General features: G+C 41.2%; 1 protein-coding gene across 9 annotated transcripts; it reads right to left on the minus strand.

The window, feature by feature from the left end:
• Positions 1-4,647: 4,647 nt before the first annotated feature.
• LOC106743902 (ATP-dependent 6-phosphofructokinase) lies at positions 4,648-16,373 on the minus strand. Of its 9 annotated transcripts, none has more exons than XM_014618193.1 (19): positions 14,408-14,631; positions 13,959-14,073; positions 13,706-13,857; positions 13,457-13,646; positions 12,566-12,776; positions 12,039-12,147; positions 9,608-9,796; positions 9,152-9,342; positions 8,986-9,064; positions 8,756-8,782; positions 8,602-8,622; positions 8,270-8,371; positions 7,965-8,171; positions 7,414-7,566; positions 7,042-7,198; positions 6,762-6,929; positions 6,251-6,473; positions 5,990-6,168; positions 4,648-5,332 (listed from the first exon to the last, which is right to left on the minus strand). In XM_014618193.1, the coding sequence occupies exons 1-18, from the start codon at positions 14,534-14,536 to the stop codon at positions 6,024-6,026; spliced, it is 2,568 nt and encodes an 855-aa protein (XP_014473679.1). In that variant the 5' UTR covers positions 14,537-14,631; the 3' UTR covers positions 4,648-5,332; positions 5,990-6,023. The 9 variants fall into 9 exon arrangements, with proteins under 9 accessions (XP_014473679.1, XP_014473676.1, XP_014473680.1 ...); XM_014618199.1 differs by lacking the exons at positions 4,648-5,332; positions 14,408-14,631 and adding exons at positions 15,499-15,723; positions 16,268-16,365 and having other exon boundaries at positions 6,024-6,168; XM_014618190.1 differs by lacking the exon at positions 4,648-5,332 and having other exon boundaries at positions 5,498-6,168.
• Between the last annotated feature and the right edge of the window lie 913 nt (positions 16,374-17,286).

Below are 17,286 nucleotides of genomic sequence, written 5' to 3' on the forward strand. Positions count from 1 at the left end.
AACGTACCGTGGACGGGTAATTATTTCTTGATATACTTTTCGTTTTATAGCATATATGTAATATTACTATTCGGCTAACGCAGCAGTTTTCCTATAAGCGGGATTGAATCCAATACTGAAGGTAGAAGATGAACGGTTATTGGCTGTGTAGGGAAGAGTGGGAGAAATATTGAATAATCGTTAATACGCAAGTGTAACGACCAAATGCAAACAGATCTATTAAAGGAACCGAAATTGATAATTAATAAGAGAAAGTGAATATTCTTATTATCGCGACGAAAATCCTCGTATTACACGAACAGGTGGTGAATGTGCAAAGTGGTTAGTTTTCGATATAGCGTCAGATCAATTCGTATTGGCTTGGACCATGGTGGAAGGACAAATATCACGCATGCGCTTTACAACAAACTGAACAGTGATAAAAACAGACGAGCATTGCTGCGCGCCGCGGTGTTGCTGTCTTGCTCAGACTTCCGTTCTTGCTCAGCCATATAGTAGTATTACATCTGTGTTGAGAACGAATAGTTGGATATTAATTGTATAAGTTTCGTTCTTTTCGTAATAAAATTACCTTGAAATTAGATTCTCGATTATGTATGCTATCCCCGCCCCTTATACGATTCCTGCTTCATCATTGACATTTTTACGCGTGAGGGGGAATTCATACCTAACAGAAAAGCAGAAAGTCAATCGGAACTCGTGCTATTTCCATTCTGTAAGAGACAAGTTCGACTGACGTAACACACATTTAGAAGATATAGTTTATTTCACGACATAGATACAACATCGTCAATGTATATGATAATACGTATTCGTTCCGTCGGATTTAGATATTCGTCGACTTAGACAATTGAACTCTCTCTCTCTCTTTCTCTTTTTTTCTCGCGAAATTCCGAATGTATATATAATATAACACGCGCTGCGCCGTCGAGAGTGCGATAGTGTTTGCCGATATCACATTCGATATCGAAAGAGAAAATAAATTACGATAAATATAATACTATATATATATATATATGTATATATATATGTCTTTTTTCGGGTCTCGGATGTAAATTCATTGATCAACAATGACTCGAAAATATATCTCTGCAATCTTAAAAATAATATCTCATTTCTATATATGTGTAATCCCCTTAATGCGCTAATGCGACGGGACAACCAACAGTTCGACATTACGCGAGTATCATTTGTACGTTTTTGCGTGTACAGCCTCGCACAGCACAGTAGCGATAAAGTAGCGCACGATAATTACACATGTTATAATTGTGCACGTTATCGATATTTCGACGAAGAGACACGTGAATAGAATTATCGTTCAAATGTACAGGATATTCCGCGAGGAAACCAACAAATTTCTAGAGTGCGTGTTCTAAAAATAATTATATATATATATATATAAATGTCTGATATTTTTCACCTGTTACAATATCAATAAAATTGCCCATATTTCGATAAATAAGCAGAATTGACTTACAATGTGTCTGAACGTTTTTGCTTAGAATGACCACTAGAACGCATCTTAGAAATTTATCTGTTTTCTTGCGGAACACCCTGTATATACAAGATATCCAAAAATTTCCGAATATGCGAAGTGCGTAGGAAGATTTTTGAGATACCAAAAGAAGTAACTTTTCCTGTACTAAAATTGCATTCAAACAATAATATCCAAGAAACAAGTGAGGGAAAAAATGGGATTCCTCGCAAACCAAGTTTCGAGCGAACAAATACAACAAAATTATCTCCTTCGGTCAATTTCAAGTAGACTTTATTTCAAACCGAATTTTAATTTAAGGCTTCACTGATGTATTGTATTGAAAATAGAAAAGTCACTAATAAATAATGACTTTTTTTCGACATAAGGAAACAGTTACTTCTTCTGGTACGAAGGATCTCCCTGTATATACTCTGCATGCGGGAATTTTTGGACACCCTGTAAATATATTAACACGAGTTATGCAATTTCTATGCAACGTAGTCGGTTCCATAACAATAGGTCACACGAGAGATACGGTAAAACATGTTCCAGCGCGTTAAACGAATAAAAAATATCGCGAAGTGAGATTTTACACACACAGATAACCGATGGGAGCCTTCATATCTCCTCTGTCTTCACGTCTCGGCTTCTCGCTCAAACACGGTCTCTTTGGTCGCATTGTCAGCCTCTTGGTGAAGAGGAAAAAACGCAGGAAACGCAGATCTCTATACATGTCGCTTAAACGACTAAATAACGTTACGTTATTCGGTTTTCGCTCTTTTCAATGTGAGTTATTACCTCCTCACCTGTCATATAACATTATATCGAGTAGATCATACACACGTATTTCGATAACGATGTGAAACAAGCAAGATCCGTCGGGTAATAACCTTTTTTTTTACGTATATTACATTTTACGATTTTACGTCAATACTCTAAGTTCGAACGAACTCGTAACGCACGTGCATATAATTATTGTACTTTCGAAGTCTCTTTTCTACTTGTCCTCGCTTCTTTTCTGCTTTTTTTTTTCTTTTATTCTTCTTTTTCTTACGTACACATCGATCGTTACCTACTAAGCCAATCTTAGGTGTAAGTCGGCGCGAGTTGCGAGCGCTAAGCGCGGCGGCGGCGTCCGAAACGTAAGATCGTGGCGTGCTCCGCGCGATTGTTCGCGCGAGCGTCGGCGAGTGCGCGAACTACTTACGTAGAGGAAAATTATGAAAAGTATACGCTACAACGGGCGCACGCGCACACACACACATATACACATACACAAGCACACAAAGTCTCTCTCTCTCTCTCTCTCTCTCTCTCTCTCTTTCTTCCCGTCTCTCTTACGTCTTACGTCTACTCCCGTTAATCACGCTCGGTAATGTTATTCATTTACGCATACAAGCGAACGTGAACGAGCGAGCGAGCGAGCGAGTTATATGGCGCGCGAGACATAATTATAATTTTGTCAGTGGTGACCACCAGAATGCAACTGTCTGGCTTCTATAGAATCTCGCGAGGGCGCGAGAGGAAAACGCTACTTTATATACGAGAAAACAATTACGAGAGATTATTCGATAGCTTGCACGACTTCGTCGAAAGATAAATATACGAGTATAGTAAGAGAAAAAGAATTAAATCTAATTACTCGTTTGTGGCCACAAGCCTTAAATTTTAGCGAAATTCTTTAACGTTACGTGCAACCAGAGCGCGACTCACGGGTCGACCTCTCTCTCTTCTTTTCTTTCCCTTTTTCTTCTTCTTCCTTTCTTTTCATCTCTCTCTCTCTCTCTCTCTCTCTCTCTCTCTCTCTCTCTCTCTCTCTCTCTCTCTCTTTCTTCCCGTCTCTCTTACGTCTTACGTCTACTCCCGTTAATCACGCTCGGTAATGTTATTCATTTACGCATACAAGCGAACGTGAACGAGCGAGCGAGCGAGCGAGTTATATGGCGCGCGAGACATAATTATAATTTTGTCAGTGGTGACCACCAGAATGCAACTGTCTGGCTTCTATAGAATCTCGCGAGGGCGCGAGAGGAAAACGCTACTTTATATACGAGAAAACAATTACGAGAGATTATTCGATAGCTTGCACGACTTCGTCGAAAGATAAATATACGAGTATAGTAAGAGAAAAAGAATTAAATCTAATTACTCGTTTGTGGCCACAAGCCTTAAATTTTAGCGAAATTCTTTAACGTTACGTGCAACCAGAGCGCGACTCACGGGTCGACCTCTCTCTCTTCTTTTCTTTCCCTTTTTCTTCTTCTTCCTTTCTTTTCATCTCTCTCTCTCTCTCTCTCTCTCTCTCTCTCTCTCTCTCTCTCTCTCTCTCTCTCTCTTTCTCTTCACTTCTCTACTGCGTGAGTCGTACGTTCACCGTTGCAAAATTATGTTTTGAGGTAGACAGGTATATTCTCCAATAGCCTTTTATAGCTTCGAGTAAACGCTAAACCGAAGGATAAACATTTTCACCGACGCACAAATGCCACATTAATTTTTAATCCTACACCTTAGTAGACCACAAATATAGTTCACAAAGTTTAATCTGTAAAACTCCCGATTATAAATTTCACGATCTGATTCACTTCTCGATCCGCGTGTGTCGCAACTGAAGATTATACTTGTCACAAACGTTTCACCGGGTGTTATGTTAACCTAACATATAACGCAAAAATTGAACGAAATATATCGAAACGAGGATTTCTAGTCGAGCCGTATCTAATCTTGAACTCACAATGCCTCGAAAAAGCGCCGAAATTGCACGAATAACGATTCTACTATTCACTGAAGACGCTAACAAGCGGTATGTGAATTGTTGTTTCTCGTTCTTGGCAACTATATCCATCACGGTGCGATATTTTAACAGCGTGTTCTGGGGCTTAATTAAATAAAAGGCTTAATTAAATTAAATAAAAAATAAAAATATCGCGGCAGCTTCGCTGCTCATGATGGAAATATTTTACTGAAAATATAATGAAATTTTACTGAAATGTATTTGAAATTCTCTTTCTTTCGATTGATCCTATTTCATTATTATTTCACCAATATTTCAGTAGAAATTCAATCTTTAGTTGAATTAAGTAAATTTCACATATAGTATTAAAAAAAATTTACTATATTACTTTTCAACAGTATAATTTAACTTTCTTTATATTTTATAGTATTACATTTAATTTTCCATAAAGAAAATTATGATTCATTTTGAAATATATTCAGTAATTTTTCAATAACTTTCATTTTACTTTTCATCGATTTCCTAATACTATCAGCAAAATATTACCATCAGAGTGGTCAACGTCGATGTCTTAAAACACAGGAGACTACCGCAGTTTCGTACGTTAAAAAGAGTCTCAATTTTCAAGTGTCTCAACTAAAACGCGCGAGACGCGCTGGTTAAAATATCGCACGATAATTCGCCGGGTCACCCGGATGCATAGCAAAATTGAAGGTGTGCACCGGGGGTTCGAGTAGCGTATCAAATATAAGTCTCTTGCGTATCGCCGGATGGTTTTCTGATTTTTCTCACGCGTTCCTCTTCTCTCTCTTTGCGTGTTTGACGAAAACGGCTCTCCGATTCTCCGGTATAATTTTGCGCCTGGACTCCGTGTGTTTACCTTACTATACGCTAGAAAATTTTTTTTACACTTATCGAAGTCTAGTGTAATCTCGATACTATACATCAATTGTACGCGATGCGATTTTAATAACGTCACTAGGAGATATACTGCAACAACGCCGCTCCGTCTCGTCGCTGTGCGAACAAGGAGACCTCGCTTCTTCTATTGGCACGTAGCGAATCGAGTCTGCGCGACTCAAGTATACCTTACATCTCTTGCGCTTCAGGTACCCATTTCTCACCTGAGTTGAAAAACTCGAGTTTACGTTCGAGAGATACGCGTGATTCTCTCAAGATCAATGATACGATATCGGCCAGGATTTTTGTGCATGCGCCACGAAATGATGGAAAATTTCGTAATTCAAGGTGAACATATGAACGTTACTCTTGGTCGAATCATTCATTTCATCATATACATATATATATATATATATATATATATATATGATTTAGATGTAACTATAATACTGGCTTAAATATTTTCATGATGCCGCGATCGTCGCGCCTGCGCGAAAATCCTGGCCAATATTGCATCATTGCTCATACACAAGACCGAGGAATATACGACACAGGATTCCACATCGCATCTGTTCGTGTAACTTGCATCTCGAATTTACTGCGTTGAAAAACGAATAATGAAAATGAAAATATGTATGCACACATGTCTACTATTATCGTGAGAACCGATATGATATGAGATATGAACAAAGGATTTTTTCCGGACGCGCGCGATTTGATAATAATATGCACACACAACGACTCGTTTCTCTTCGCCTCGTCGAGCAGCGGCAGAATTGTCGTAACGTCGATACCCGCGGTATCCTTCGAACGGAACCTACTCTCCGCACGATCAGCGACACTCCTTTCGCGTAACGCTATCTATTTGTTTAGCTACTTGCCACGAATTTAGGTGATTATTCATTTTTGCGACTCTTATACGAGAGGTGGGTCGTTCTGAAGATCCATCTCCTCGACTGTTATATACAGGCCCTCCTCTTCGTATGTCGATTCGTGTTTCGCCAACACCTTCAGCAACGGACGCAGCTTCATCCACCATTGATATGTCGGAATGCGATGGCTGAAATCACGTTGAGCGCCGGGAATTACGCCGGGTGCCGGAAATATTTGAGGTATCAATTCGAACCGGAGAGAATACGCACTCAAAGTCGGTAACTTCGCGGAGTTCCATGAACGGTGTATATCTGTATTGTCGTCTTACGATACCGAGCATCACAGCGCTGTCCGCTTCGATGGTGACTGTCTTGCCATCGGGAGTGGTGCACTTTCGCAATTGGTCGCTGAACCATTCCACGGCCTTAGCGCCCATCTTTGTTCCCAAATTGCGATCGAAGGGCGTCGGCGAGCCACCTTGTTGCATGTGACCTGAAATATTAAAAAATATTTAGCAAAGCGATCAGATATATTCGTTTAAAGTAGTAGTGGCACAAAATGAGTTTTTTTTTTAATTTCTGAAACTTAAAAAAGATTTAAACATGACCTAATTATTGGTGAAATCAGTTACTATGAGAATTAACGACCGATACCCGGGTATTGCCTGAGATTTTAAATATCAGGTAGATATCTGTCTCGGCACCTAATTATAGCGATTATTTGGTTTATCTTTTGTTTTTTTTTTTTTGACAGCAGTAATACGATATAAGAGATTTATACCAATTATGTTCATCCTGCAGCTAAATAAACCCTTCCCCTCCTCACTGAAAAGTCTCTGCATAAAATCGGTATTATAATTTTGATTGGCGTTCTCGTTCCTAAGTATGAGACCCCGCTGAACGCCTTCCGACATCTTCGCCGCCATCGCAATGACATCTTGATTCAGGTCTGTAATGTGAACGTTGTAAGATCAAACGATGAACACATCTGAGCCTTCCACTGCCAAATATATTATTTAAATGAACAGAAGAGTTCGTTACACATAGGAAAGCAGAAGCACCTTTGATATTAAACTTTTCCTCGAAGATATATGCCGCATCAGCACCTCCAGCCAGACCAGCGACTGTCGCTAAATATCCGCAAAAGCCACCCATCGTTTCGATGATGAATACACGACGCTTAGTACCTTGCGCCGATTGTCGAATACGGTCACAAATCTGAGATTACAATTATCGTTATACGAGAATATACGAAAAATGCCGAATCACTTAATAGTTCGAAAAATGTCGATTTTAGTAAAAAAAAAAAAAAAAAATTTCATACTATTTTACTTCATCGTCAGCAATCAACTGAAAGAACTCACAAAGCAAACAAGAAAAATCTTAATAGACAGAAGTCTGCGAACTTTTCTAAACCTTATCGCGTTGCTTACTTCTGTAATCTCATTCAAAGCTGTGTCACAACCAAGAGAAAATTCCGTTCCTGGCACATTGTTGCTGATAGTCGCAGGGATCATGGCGATAGGAATACGGAATTCCTTGTACTTGTCCCTTGCTTTGAAGAACGTCAGGCCAGTTTGATAACCCTACAAAAAGAAAAAAAAAACGACCTTAGTCTTTATCGACCCTATTTTGATCCGTAGATTCTACTAGGGATTGAAACCGATATATAACCGATACCGATGAAAACGGTATTTTTGACATCGAAAATTGACTAGTCAATTATTCTCCTCATACTTCAACTGTGATTGGCCAATTTTTTAAAACTTATGTTTTAAATTCTTGACTTGATACTTCACAGCTGTTCATAGAACGAAAGTGGTGCCACGTGATGCGATAAAAAATAGAAACGCGATACTGACCTTTATATGATAGGCCGCGAATTTTTCAAATTGCCCACGTACAATATATAATATTTTTGGCGAAATAATTTCGATATTCAGTCCTTGGATTCAACACACAACGTCTGAAAAATAGAATATACCTCGAATCCACCTATGATTAGTAGTGCTTGAATCCCGAATTCCTTGAGTTTCTGAGCGATTTGCGGGAGTTGGTCTTCCTTGGGTGGCGCGCGTTTCGTCCCCAGATAAGCGCCGCCTTGCGCAACCCAGCCGGTGACCGAAGGCCAATCCATCAGCTTCAATCTGCCGTCTATGAGGCCCATCACTCCGTCACAGATACCGTACACCTACATCGAGGCAGATACAGAAAGAGCAATTGAGTAATCAATAGTGGATTTGGCGAATTTGATTTCACAATGATAAAAAAAAGTTAACGGTTTGCTACCTTATCGCCTCGATAGATACAATTCCTCACGAAGGAGCGGACTGCGGCGTTCATGCCGCAGGACGGTGATCCTATGTGCATAACCGCCAGCGTGTAATGATCCTGCAAGGAAAAGGCAAGGGGTTAACGACGAGACGTAAAGACGGATACCGGCGCGGTCATGCAACGTGCAACAGGAAATTGAGCGACCGCTTGTGTGTATGACACGTCGCACGTTAAATATTGCACAATGCTTCCGTCTGCCTGGCAATGAACACGAACGAGAAATGATATGAATGTGTGTCTGACGCGTATGAAAGGCACGCATTCTCTATTCCAAAGGGTCAACTCACTTGTCCGCACAAAGTGTATTGCTATGGGAAAAAAGAAAAGGTGCTGTGATTAGGGCGGCTTCGTTCCTCGACGTTTCACAAAGCATTTACGCATACGGTATTATTAATAAAATGAAAAGAACGTCTGATGGTAGAGGTTCTTTGACTGATTTACCTTCGGTAATGCACGCCCATTAACTTCCTGAAGCAGTATTAAACAGCACATGTAATAATCTATGTATTATTCGTTGCTATTTTAGTCTGACCATCTTGTCAGAGACCCAAAATTCCGCTAAGGTCACGCGCTTTTAAGTATTCTACCGGTCGAGATATTATTGCACAATAACACTGAGCTTTTGGGTCATCCAAACGAGCTTGGAGAACGCGAACGGAGAACGATCGTACCTTGGTTGGATCGGAACTTTCCACCGGAGCTTTAAGGCGCGTCAGCATCTTGTAAGTCTCCAGATTACGTTCGAAGCCTCTGGTAAGCATAAAGATAGACGTTCAAATGCATTAATGTTTGACGTCCAAACATTTCCATACAATACAATTTCTTCGAGTCACTCACTTTCCTCGCAGCTGAACCGCAAGATCCCAATTTTTGTCGGCCATAGCCTGCGCTACGGCCTTCGTACGGCGCACGCATTCCATAAGTGGTAATCTCACAGCTTGATTACCGTCCAGTGTGACAACGCACGCCTCGGTCTCGGGTGTCGCCTCCATCAGAGCCATCACAGCTTCAGCTCCCATTCGGCATCCCTGAAATCCCGTTGTTAATCAGATAAAAGTGTTAACAAATGATACGCGCATAAATATAAATACATACACAATACCGGTATAAATGCAATATAATATAAATAACATAGATAAAATATAAATGTACCTCGATACATACGTAAAAAGTAAATAAACAAATGACAATATAAATATTGTGAATATACACACTGCGATTTTCAAAGGAAATAACAGAGAATATATTTTTCATATTTGATTTTCAGCAATATTATAGATTACAAAATCTTACCAAAACTCGATCGAAGGCTGAGGGATTACCACCTCTTTGTACGTGACCCAGGACAGTGATCCTGGTATCTTGCTGCAGCTTCTCCACGACTACTTTGTGCACCTTCTCGGCGGTAATCGGATCGCCATTCCTGTCAACAGCTCCTTCAGCCACGATAATGATGTTGAGTCGTTGCCCGGTAAGCCGCTCCTGGAAGGCAAGTTTTGGATTCAGCGGAAATTTTTCCGCACGCCGAGACTTTGTTTCAATAGAGATTAAGAACAGATCGCGCAGAAATGTAGTAGAAAAATGACAGCTCAAAGGCTATACCACAATACCGCGCGGTATAACAGTCATACGAACAATAATGATACAAAGTAATATGTAACAGTTTCAGAAACGTTCACTCTAACACTTCTATCTATATTAATAGTGTTTTATACGTTTTCGTAAAAAATATTATGATATAATGCTTCACATAACACATAGCATTATAGAAAAACAAGTGGAAGTTCATCATAGCATGCATTAACTTTTTCTGTACCGACTTTATGAAATGATGTTATTCTTTTCCTAAATTGCGTGAGAAAAATGTTCACGAAGCGGACACAGTAAATATTATTGAAAAGAAATAATCAAATCAGACGTAAGTGACTAAAGACGATTGAAACAGCCTGCAACCGTTTAATGGAACGAAGCGTGAACTGCAGAACGCAATGCGGTATTCGCGTTGCAGGTTGGACGATTCGCGCGCAAAAAAAAATATAAAGATATATATACTTGTTTCAAAAAATTGAAAAAAAAAAGATATTCATCGAACCTGCAGCAACTTTTTGCACAGCTTGTTGGGCCAATCTTGCTCGGGTGGCCATTCTGGGATGAAAACAAAATCAGCCTCGCAACACATAGCTGCCACCAGAGCCAGATAACTGCAATTGTATATCGTAAAACCTAACTAAATCTACTTCGATGCGGTGTTGTAGCGAGAATATCGTGTGGAATTATGTCGTTACGTCGTCGATCAGGCATGGGAGCAATTCACTTTTCTTCACTTGTTTAGAAATATCTTACTTATTCTCATTTGTAAGATAAAAACTCATTTCTCTCAATTTTTTCTTGCCTTACTTGAGCCTTGTAAAAAAAAGACTCGACCACAAGAAATCATATTCAATTGAGCTTCTTTAAAGACAAAATAAAGGATTTAAAGGAAATGAAAAGTAACAATAAAACTCCGACAACGACACAATATTAATAAAATGAGGAACTGATTCAAGATATGGATTCAAATATTTTTTTTTCTATTTTGTTCCATTAAATGTTTTCGAAAAATCACAAAGAATTTAATTTCTATTTTTTTGTAAGTTTTTTCTTAATTGTATTTAAATATTTACCTACAATTGAGTTTTTATATAAAATAAATTTTAGCTTCAATATATCGTATAACACTTTTTGTTCTTCAAAATTCGAATTTTGCTCTTCACTGACTTTTCTTATAAAGTCAGTCTTTTTAATTTCTTAGAGGAATAGTATGATAGATAAATAAGCTAATTTTTAATATACAAATTATTTAAAAAAGACTCATTTTTTATTCTTTTTTTTTCAAAGCTGACTCACTAATTTCTTACTTTTTCAAAAATGAAACTTACTTTTCTCACTATTTTTAACAGTTAAACCGCTCCCATGCCTGCATCGTGATTACATGATCGAAGTGTGAATTTGAAAAGGACTGTGCCTACCGACAGATATATACGAGGAAACCAATGTATTCGCAAGAGAGAACGCGCAACGGGGTGAATGGCGAGGAGCGTGAGAGAATTTGCAAAATGTAAATCTGACTGTGACTAATAATCTCAAGAATATCATATTGCGTTTACAAGATAACTTCTAAACTGCTATTTGATCCGGAATATACATTAACGCGTAATATACAATAATGCAATAATGATAATTTGAAATAAAACGCGACTGGTGAAAGTGATAGATGGAGGGTGATAGAAAAACGTGCCTGTCGCACAGCTTCGCAAAGCTCCTCGACCCAATCACCGCTTGTCGGAGACTCGGGGATAAAGGAATAGCAGGCTTCGGAGGACAAACTCGACGCTATAGTCAGGTACCTGCAAGGCTCTGTCGTCTAATTATCTTCGGTACCGTCGACATCTGTACACGTGTATCTATGTATCTATGAATTGCCGCGCGAGGTGGTAAAAGAAAATTTAAGTGTAAATGTATACGTGAGTATATCCATCGTACACACGTTCTTCCTCGCGTCACTCGGAGGGATGCAGCGTATGCGCTTATTAATCCAGAACACATTCAGCAACCAAGAACAAAACTGACACAAAGGCGAAAAGAGAGAAGAAAACCAATTTGTCGTGTTAAAGTGAAGTTAGTAGGAATTAGCGCAACGCAATATCTGGAAAATTTGGAAAAGGAGAAACTCCATCGGACGTGCCTGCTCCAATTTTTTACATAATTTTTCGGGCCAGTCGACGGGAGGCGGACATTCCGGGAAGAAAACATAGTCGGCCTCCGCAGCTAGAGCGCCCACGATAGCCAGATACCTAGCCGAAAATCGCTCGTCTGTACTACATTATCGTAACTCGTAACTCGACACTACAGAGTTGATATCGTCTCAACGCTATAACGACGAATTTAGATACTAATCTCGTCGGTCGCTATAAAGTACGTGAGATTTCCCACGTGCCCCAACAACTATGAGTTCTATTAAGCGCACTATAGAAACCAGTTTGGTTGGATCAATCTGAAAATGAACAATCAAACGCATTTTGGTTAAAAGAAACCGAATATCTGTAAAAGTCAAATTTGGTTCTCCATTTCCGCGTTTGGTTGTCCAGACTGATCCAACCAAACTGGTTTCTCTCGGTGCGTGTAATCAATTATCCAACGATACAAATTTTAAGTGACTTTCTCTCTTGAGTGAGCGACGAAATCACGAGGACGACGGCTCCATCCACTTACCCGCAATGCCGACCCATTACTTCCATTATAAATGTTCTCTGGTGAGAGTAAGCCGTGCTGACGATAGCGTCTATACTTTCGATGATGCGATGCAACGCCGAGTCGGTGCCGATCGTCATGTCTGTGCCGCAGAAATCGTTATCGATGGAACCCACCATTCCCACGATGTGCAAGTGCTTGTGCTTCTCGCTTTGCTCGGCGGTGATGTCGCCTAGGTGTGAAACGGCAATTGAATAAGCCAAGTGTTAAGAGTTAACCAAGTAAACTAAGTCAAACGTTAACTAAACGAACTGAGTGAAATATTAATTAAACAAACTAAGTGAAACACATTAGCTAAGTAAACTAAGTAATTGCGACTAAGTTGACTAAGTGATGGAACGTGAAGGTAGTCGGTCCGTCATCATTAGAAAGATGACTAATATAACATGAAAATAATCGACAAATTGTCAACTATGATGTATGTATACATATAGTATTAATTTTGACTTCAATTATCTCAGCTTTGGTGAAGTAGTCAATTTTTTTCTAACTTTACATGCACGTAGATCACGTTTCGACATGCTGTTCGAATTTAAAAAGATTCCCAAGAAAATTCATTTATCAACCTTTTTATCACATGATACTGAATTGTCTTTGTACCTGTGATACATGTAAATAAGTCCTAACTTTGACTTCAATTACTTCAACTTCGGTACGGTCAATCTTTTCCTAATCGCACATATGTATAGATCGCTAGTAGTGGGTTTTTATAAAAGGAAAAAAAATGCTATTGAAATTCGAAAAGATTCCTAAGAAAACAGATTTACAAATCGACTATCTTAAATAACGTTAGTTTGCACAAGCGATATAGTATCGAAATCAGGTTGTTCCGATCGATTTTTTTTCACTCACCCCCATCGACGAGCTCTTTCAGTAGTTCAGGCCACTCTTCCTTGAAGAGATTGGCGCCAGTGAGAGAGCCGTCTCCGCCTATCACCACCAGATTGGTTATTCCGCGGATCACCAAGTTTTTCGCAGCCTTCCGGCGACCAACACGCTCCCTGAAATCCTGTGACCGTGCAGAGCCGATCACTGTGCCACCCTGCAAGGATAGCGTTCATCAATACGATGACACAATCTTCGCAATTCTGTGATACATACTCTGTGGATGATGCAAGACACGGACGACCACGTCGCTTCCTCTATGTACGTCCCACCGTCAACCATTCCTTGATAACCCTCTCTGATGAAGAACACTTTGCATCCGAGATAGATGCCCATCCTAACGACCGCTCGTACGGCAGCATTCATTCCTGAGAAACAAAGAGTGTCGACAGTTAATATCATGATTACGTCAAATGACGCGTATGGTAATGCAATGTAAAACTGATCGAATTGTTGGTTGTCAATTTACCTTGAGAGTCGCCTCCGCTGGTGAACACAGCAAGACCTTTGCCTTTGTGGCTGCCAGGTTTTATAAATCTTTGAACCGGTTCTTCAGCCATCTTTCTACAGTATCTCTTGTAGTTCTATAAAAGGAAAATTTACACAATTATAGAGCCGATATAAATATCTCTGTGAGCTCAGAATTTCCTCTATGTATGTTTCATGTTCGTTTAAGCCGTTATTCATAGTCAGATCTTATATTTAAGATCTTAAGTTTATCTTCAGATGTTGGCCAATGAAATGAGCCACACAGTATCTGAAGGTAAACTTAAGATGGTTTTGTATGTAAGATCCGACTATGAATACCGATCTCTTACTTTAGCGGATATTTTTATCTCATTAGTAGCGACCAAGTTAGTAAGACGAGGATGTAACAGTTTTTACTAGAATCTTTTTATGAGAAAACAGTGTCATAACTGTCTGTGTGACAGCGTGTGGAAAGTGCAGGCGTGCGACATATTCCTCCTCCAGCGCGTCAAATTCTATCTTAAACGAGGAGCCGGTAGGCGAGTGTTCTCCTGATTCGAACTTGCTCTTCTCAAACATCTGCTTGAACGAAATTTCCTGGATTTACTTTGCATACATTTCAAATAAGCACCGAGGGTGAGGCGGCGAGAAGAAAGATCGCAGGCTCGCCTCTGGAAATATCAGGGAAAGCTTGAGATTTTGTAGACTGATCCTGCTCATTCTCTCTGCGTCAATGTCCCTTAGGACTTGGGCAACGAGAGACTTATCCGAGTAACACTCATACAGCCTGGACTCTGGTAAGGATCTACAGTCAACGGTGACGTTTTCACACCATTCATGTGGAACATCATTACTGCTTTCTGCACAATCTTCCACGTCATCTTCATCTAAGCAATTACACGGAGCAGATCTGTGATCTTGAGACATCTTCTCACACGACCTGTCAGGATCAATTCAGCTACACTGGCCAATGTGAATTTAACCTTAATCCAGAAAACTCAAGCAACTTGCGACACACAACGCAATGCTCCAAGTTCACTTCGTTACAAAGAGAGAGAGAAAGAGAGAGAGAGAGAGAAAAAAGAACAATGAAACATTCGAAGGCAAAGTGTTTCTCTCAAACGCCATCGTCATTCAGCGTGCTTGAATGAGCGAGCGAGGTGTTAATGAATCCGTCATTGCCTCGCAACTGTCAATTACTAATCTGCGTTAATAATGAAATAACACATCGTCGGCACGCGTGTCGCGTCACGAGACGCGGCCCTTCAGTTCGAAATCGTTCGCGAATCGAGAAACAAAATCTCGCGCGCGCGCGCAAGAGAGAGAGAAAGATAGTGCCTTGATGTGACGCGCGAAACGAGCAAAAATTATCGGAGCACATAAGCATCAGTCGTTGCGACACGCGCGAGATTCTCCGTCTCTCTTTCTCTCTCGTCGCAGTCCTTCGCAAAATTAAATAACACGTGCGCGACGCGAGATTTGGCCGCATGTCAAAACGTGAAGCGTAAACAACGCGCGCGCGGTGTGTGTGTGTGCCGTACGTGTTGTTGCTGAGTTATCGCTGGTGGTCGCGGGCTTTTTCCGTCCGGCGCGTTGTCCCCCGACGACAACGTTCGAATTTACGAAGGCAGCCGGCCGCGCTCGCAATTCACCGGACTCTCTCGGGGATTCGACATCGAATTCGGGAACTCGGCGGAAGTCGCCGCGACGGCTCGGTCGCGCATTCTCCGACCGCGTCGTCGCGCTCATCGTGACACACATAATCCCTGCGCATAATAATTGGATCGGGAGCGTGATTCCCACTCGACCGCTTAGAGACTAGCGAGGGGCGATCGATCGCCGCGGGGCGGATTCCGTGTGATTATCCTCTGATCGTCCCCGGCGTGTCGCTCCGCCCGGCGACGCGGCTGGATCAACGCGCGACTCGTTGAATTGAACCTCGCGAAGTCACGTGAAGACACATCCCGGGGAGACGTCGCCTGAGACCGAATGATCGCTCACTTTCCCCCTCTCTTTCTCTCTCTTTCTCTCTTACGAAGACGAGCGACGATCATCTCTCCTCCAGCTGAGAGCGGGAAGACAGGTTAACTCACGCGCACCTTGGCGCCGCGTCCACGGGGAAATCGCTGGACGAACGTCGATCGATTAAACGCTACGTAAGTCAACTCGGACGCGTCCCCTCGGCTGCCAGACGCCGTCTAGGTCGTCGGGAGATGGGGGGTCACACCGTCCAGGTCGCCGTGGAGCGCGCGCTCGGGGACGCGAGGATCGGCGCACGTCGACCGATCGACCGAGATTGATTCGACTCACCAAGGGGAGAGAGACACGACGTGACGAGCACGACGACGAGGATGATCCTTCCGCACCCGATGAGCGCCGACGATCCTCTGATCGACGTCCCCAGCCGCAGTCGCGACGTTCGGCCGACTGAAGGTGACCTTTCGCCCAGCTGCCGGCGGGACTGCCAATCGCGCTCGACCAATCGCGTGCGCCGAATTTCGAATTGGGCGCGCCACGCGACGTCGATAGCTCGCGGGGCCGCGAGATATCGATTGCTCGCGCGCCGCGCGGCAGGATTCAAAAAGCAGTGGAGCGCGCGCGCGTCCGGAGCTTCGACGAGCAGACGACGTGGACGCTCGTTCAGGCAATACGAATTTCTAGATCAGACGTATTGTTTTCTTCGCAAACGTCTACTTCTACGTCTTTTAAATTTCTAAAGGACGTCGAAAAGAAGTCTCGTTCCTTTTAGACATCCTTTAAATTTCGCTTCAAGGCTACTGTCTGATAGCACAGAAATATTCTATGAGTATTCTGCGAATAAATTCGTTCCGAATATTCGTATATTCTATAGAATGTAAGAAAAACACTATTTTCTTCTTCTAATCGAATATTCTAGGATTAAGAAAATATTTGTACTTTATAAAAATACTCGTAGATTACGTTGTGCTGTCAGGGCTAGCCTCTCACTGCGGTCGTCTTGTTTGAAGACGTTACAAGCGAAAAAACGCATGTCCAAAATTCTTGCGAAATTACGTTGAAATAAATGAATATATTCGTAAAAATGCACTTGCGATCGGGCATATATTTGTAAAATATTCTGAAAATTTTCTTCTTGCTCCAGCAGTCGGTAAGTAACCGTAAAATTAACATGATACACAACCTTCCTTTTTAATCTAACTCCTCTCATGATTCGTTAATTTTACGGCAAGAACTTTTGGCATACGTTTTTCTCGCTTCTGACGTTATTAATCAGGATATGGCTGTAAAAGCGAGGAAATAGGAGTCTTAAAGACATTTAGACATTTCTTACATGTCTTTTAAACATTTAA

Source organism: Dinoponera quadriceps, unplaced genomic scaffold, assembly GCF_001313825.1.
Source record: "Dinoponera quadriceps isolate SergipeBrazil2010 unplaced genomic scaffold, ASM131382v1 scaffold1070, whole genome shotgun sequence".
NCBI classification, from domain to species: domain Eukaryota; kingdom Metazoa; phylum Arthropoda; class Insecta; order Hymenoptera; family Formicidae; genus Dinoponera; species Dinoponera quadriceps.

Coding starts and splice junctions, on each gene's coding strand:
- LOC106743902 (XM_014618193.1), bottom strand. CDS start 14,536: ATGTTTGAGAAGAGCAAGTTCGAATCAGGAGAACACTCGCCTACCGGC. Junction 9,797..12,038: donor TATGTAAAAAATTGGAGCAG/GCACGTCCGATG, acceptor CTTGCCTTCCAG/GAGCGGCTTACCGGGCAACG. Junction 9,343..9,607: donor CAGCCTTCGATCGAGTTTTG/GTAAGATTTTGT, acceptor ACGGGATTTCAG/GGATGCCGAATGGGAGCTGA.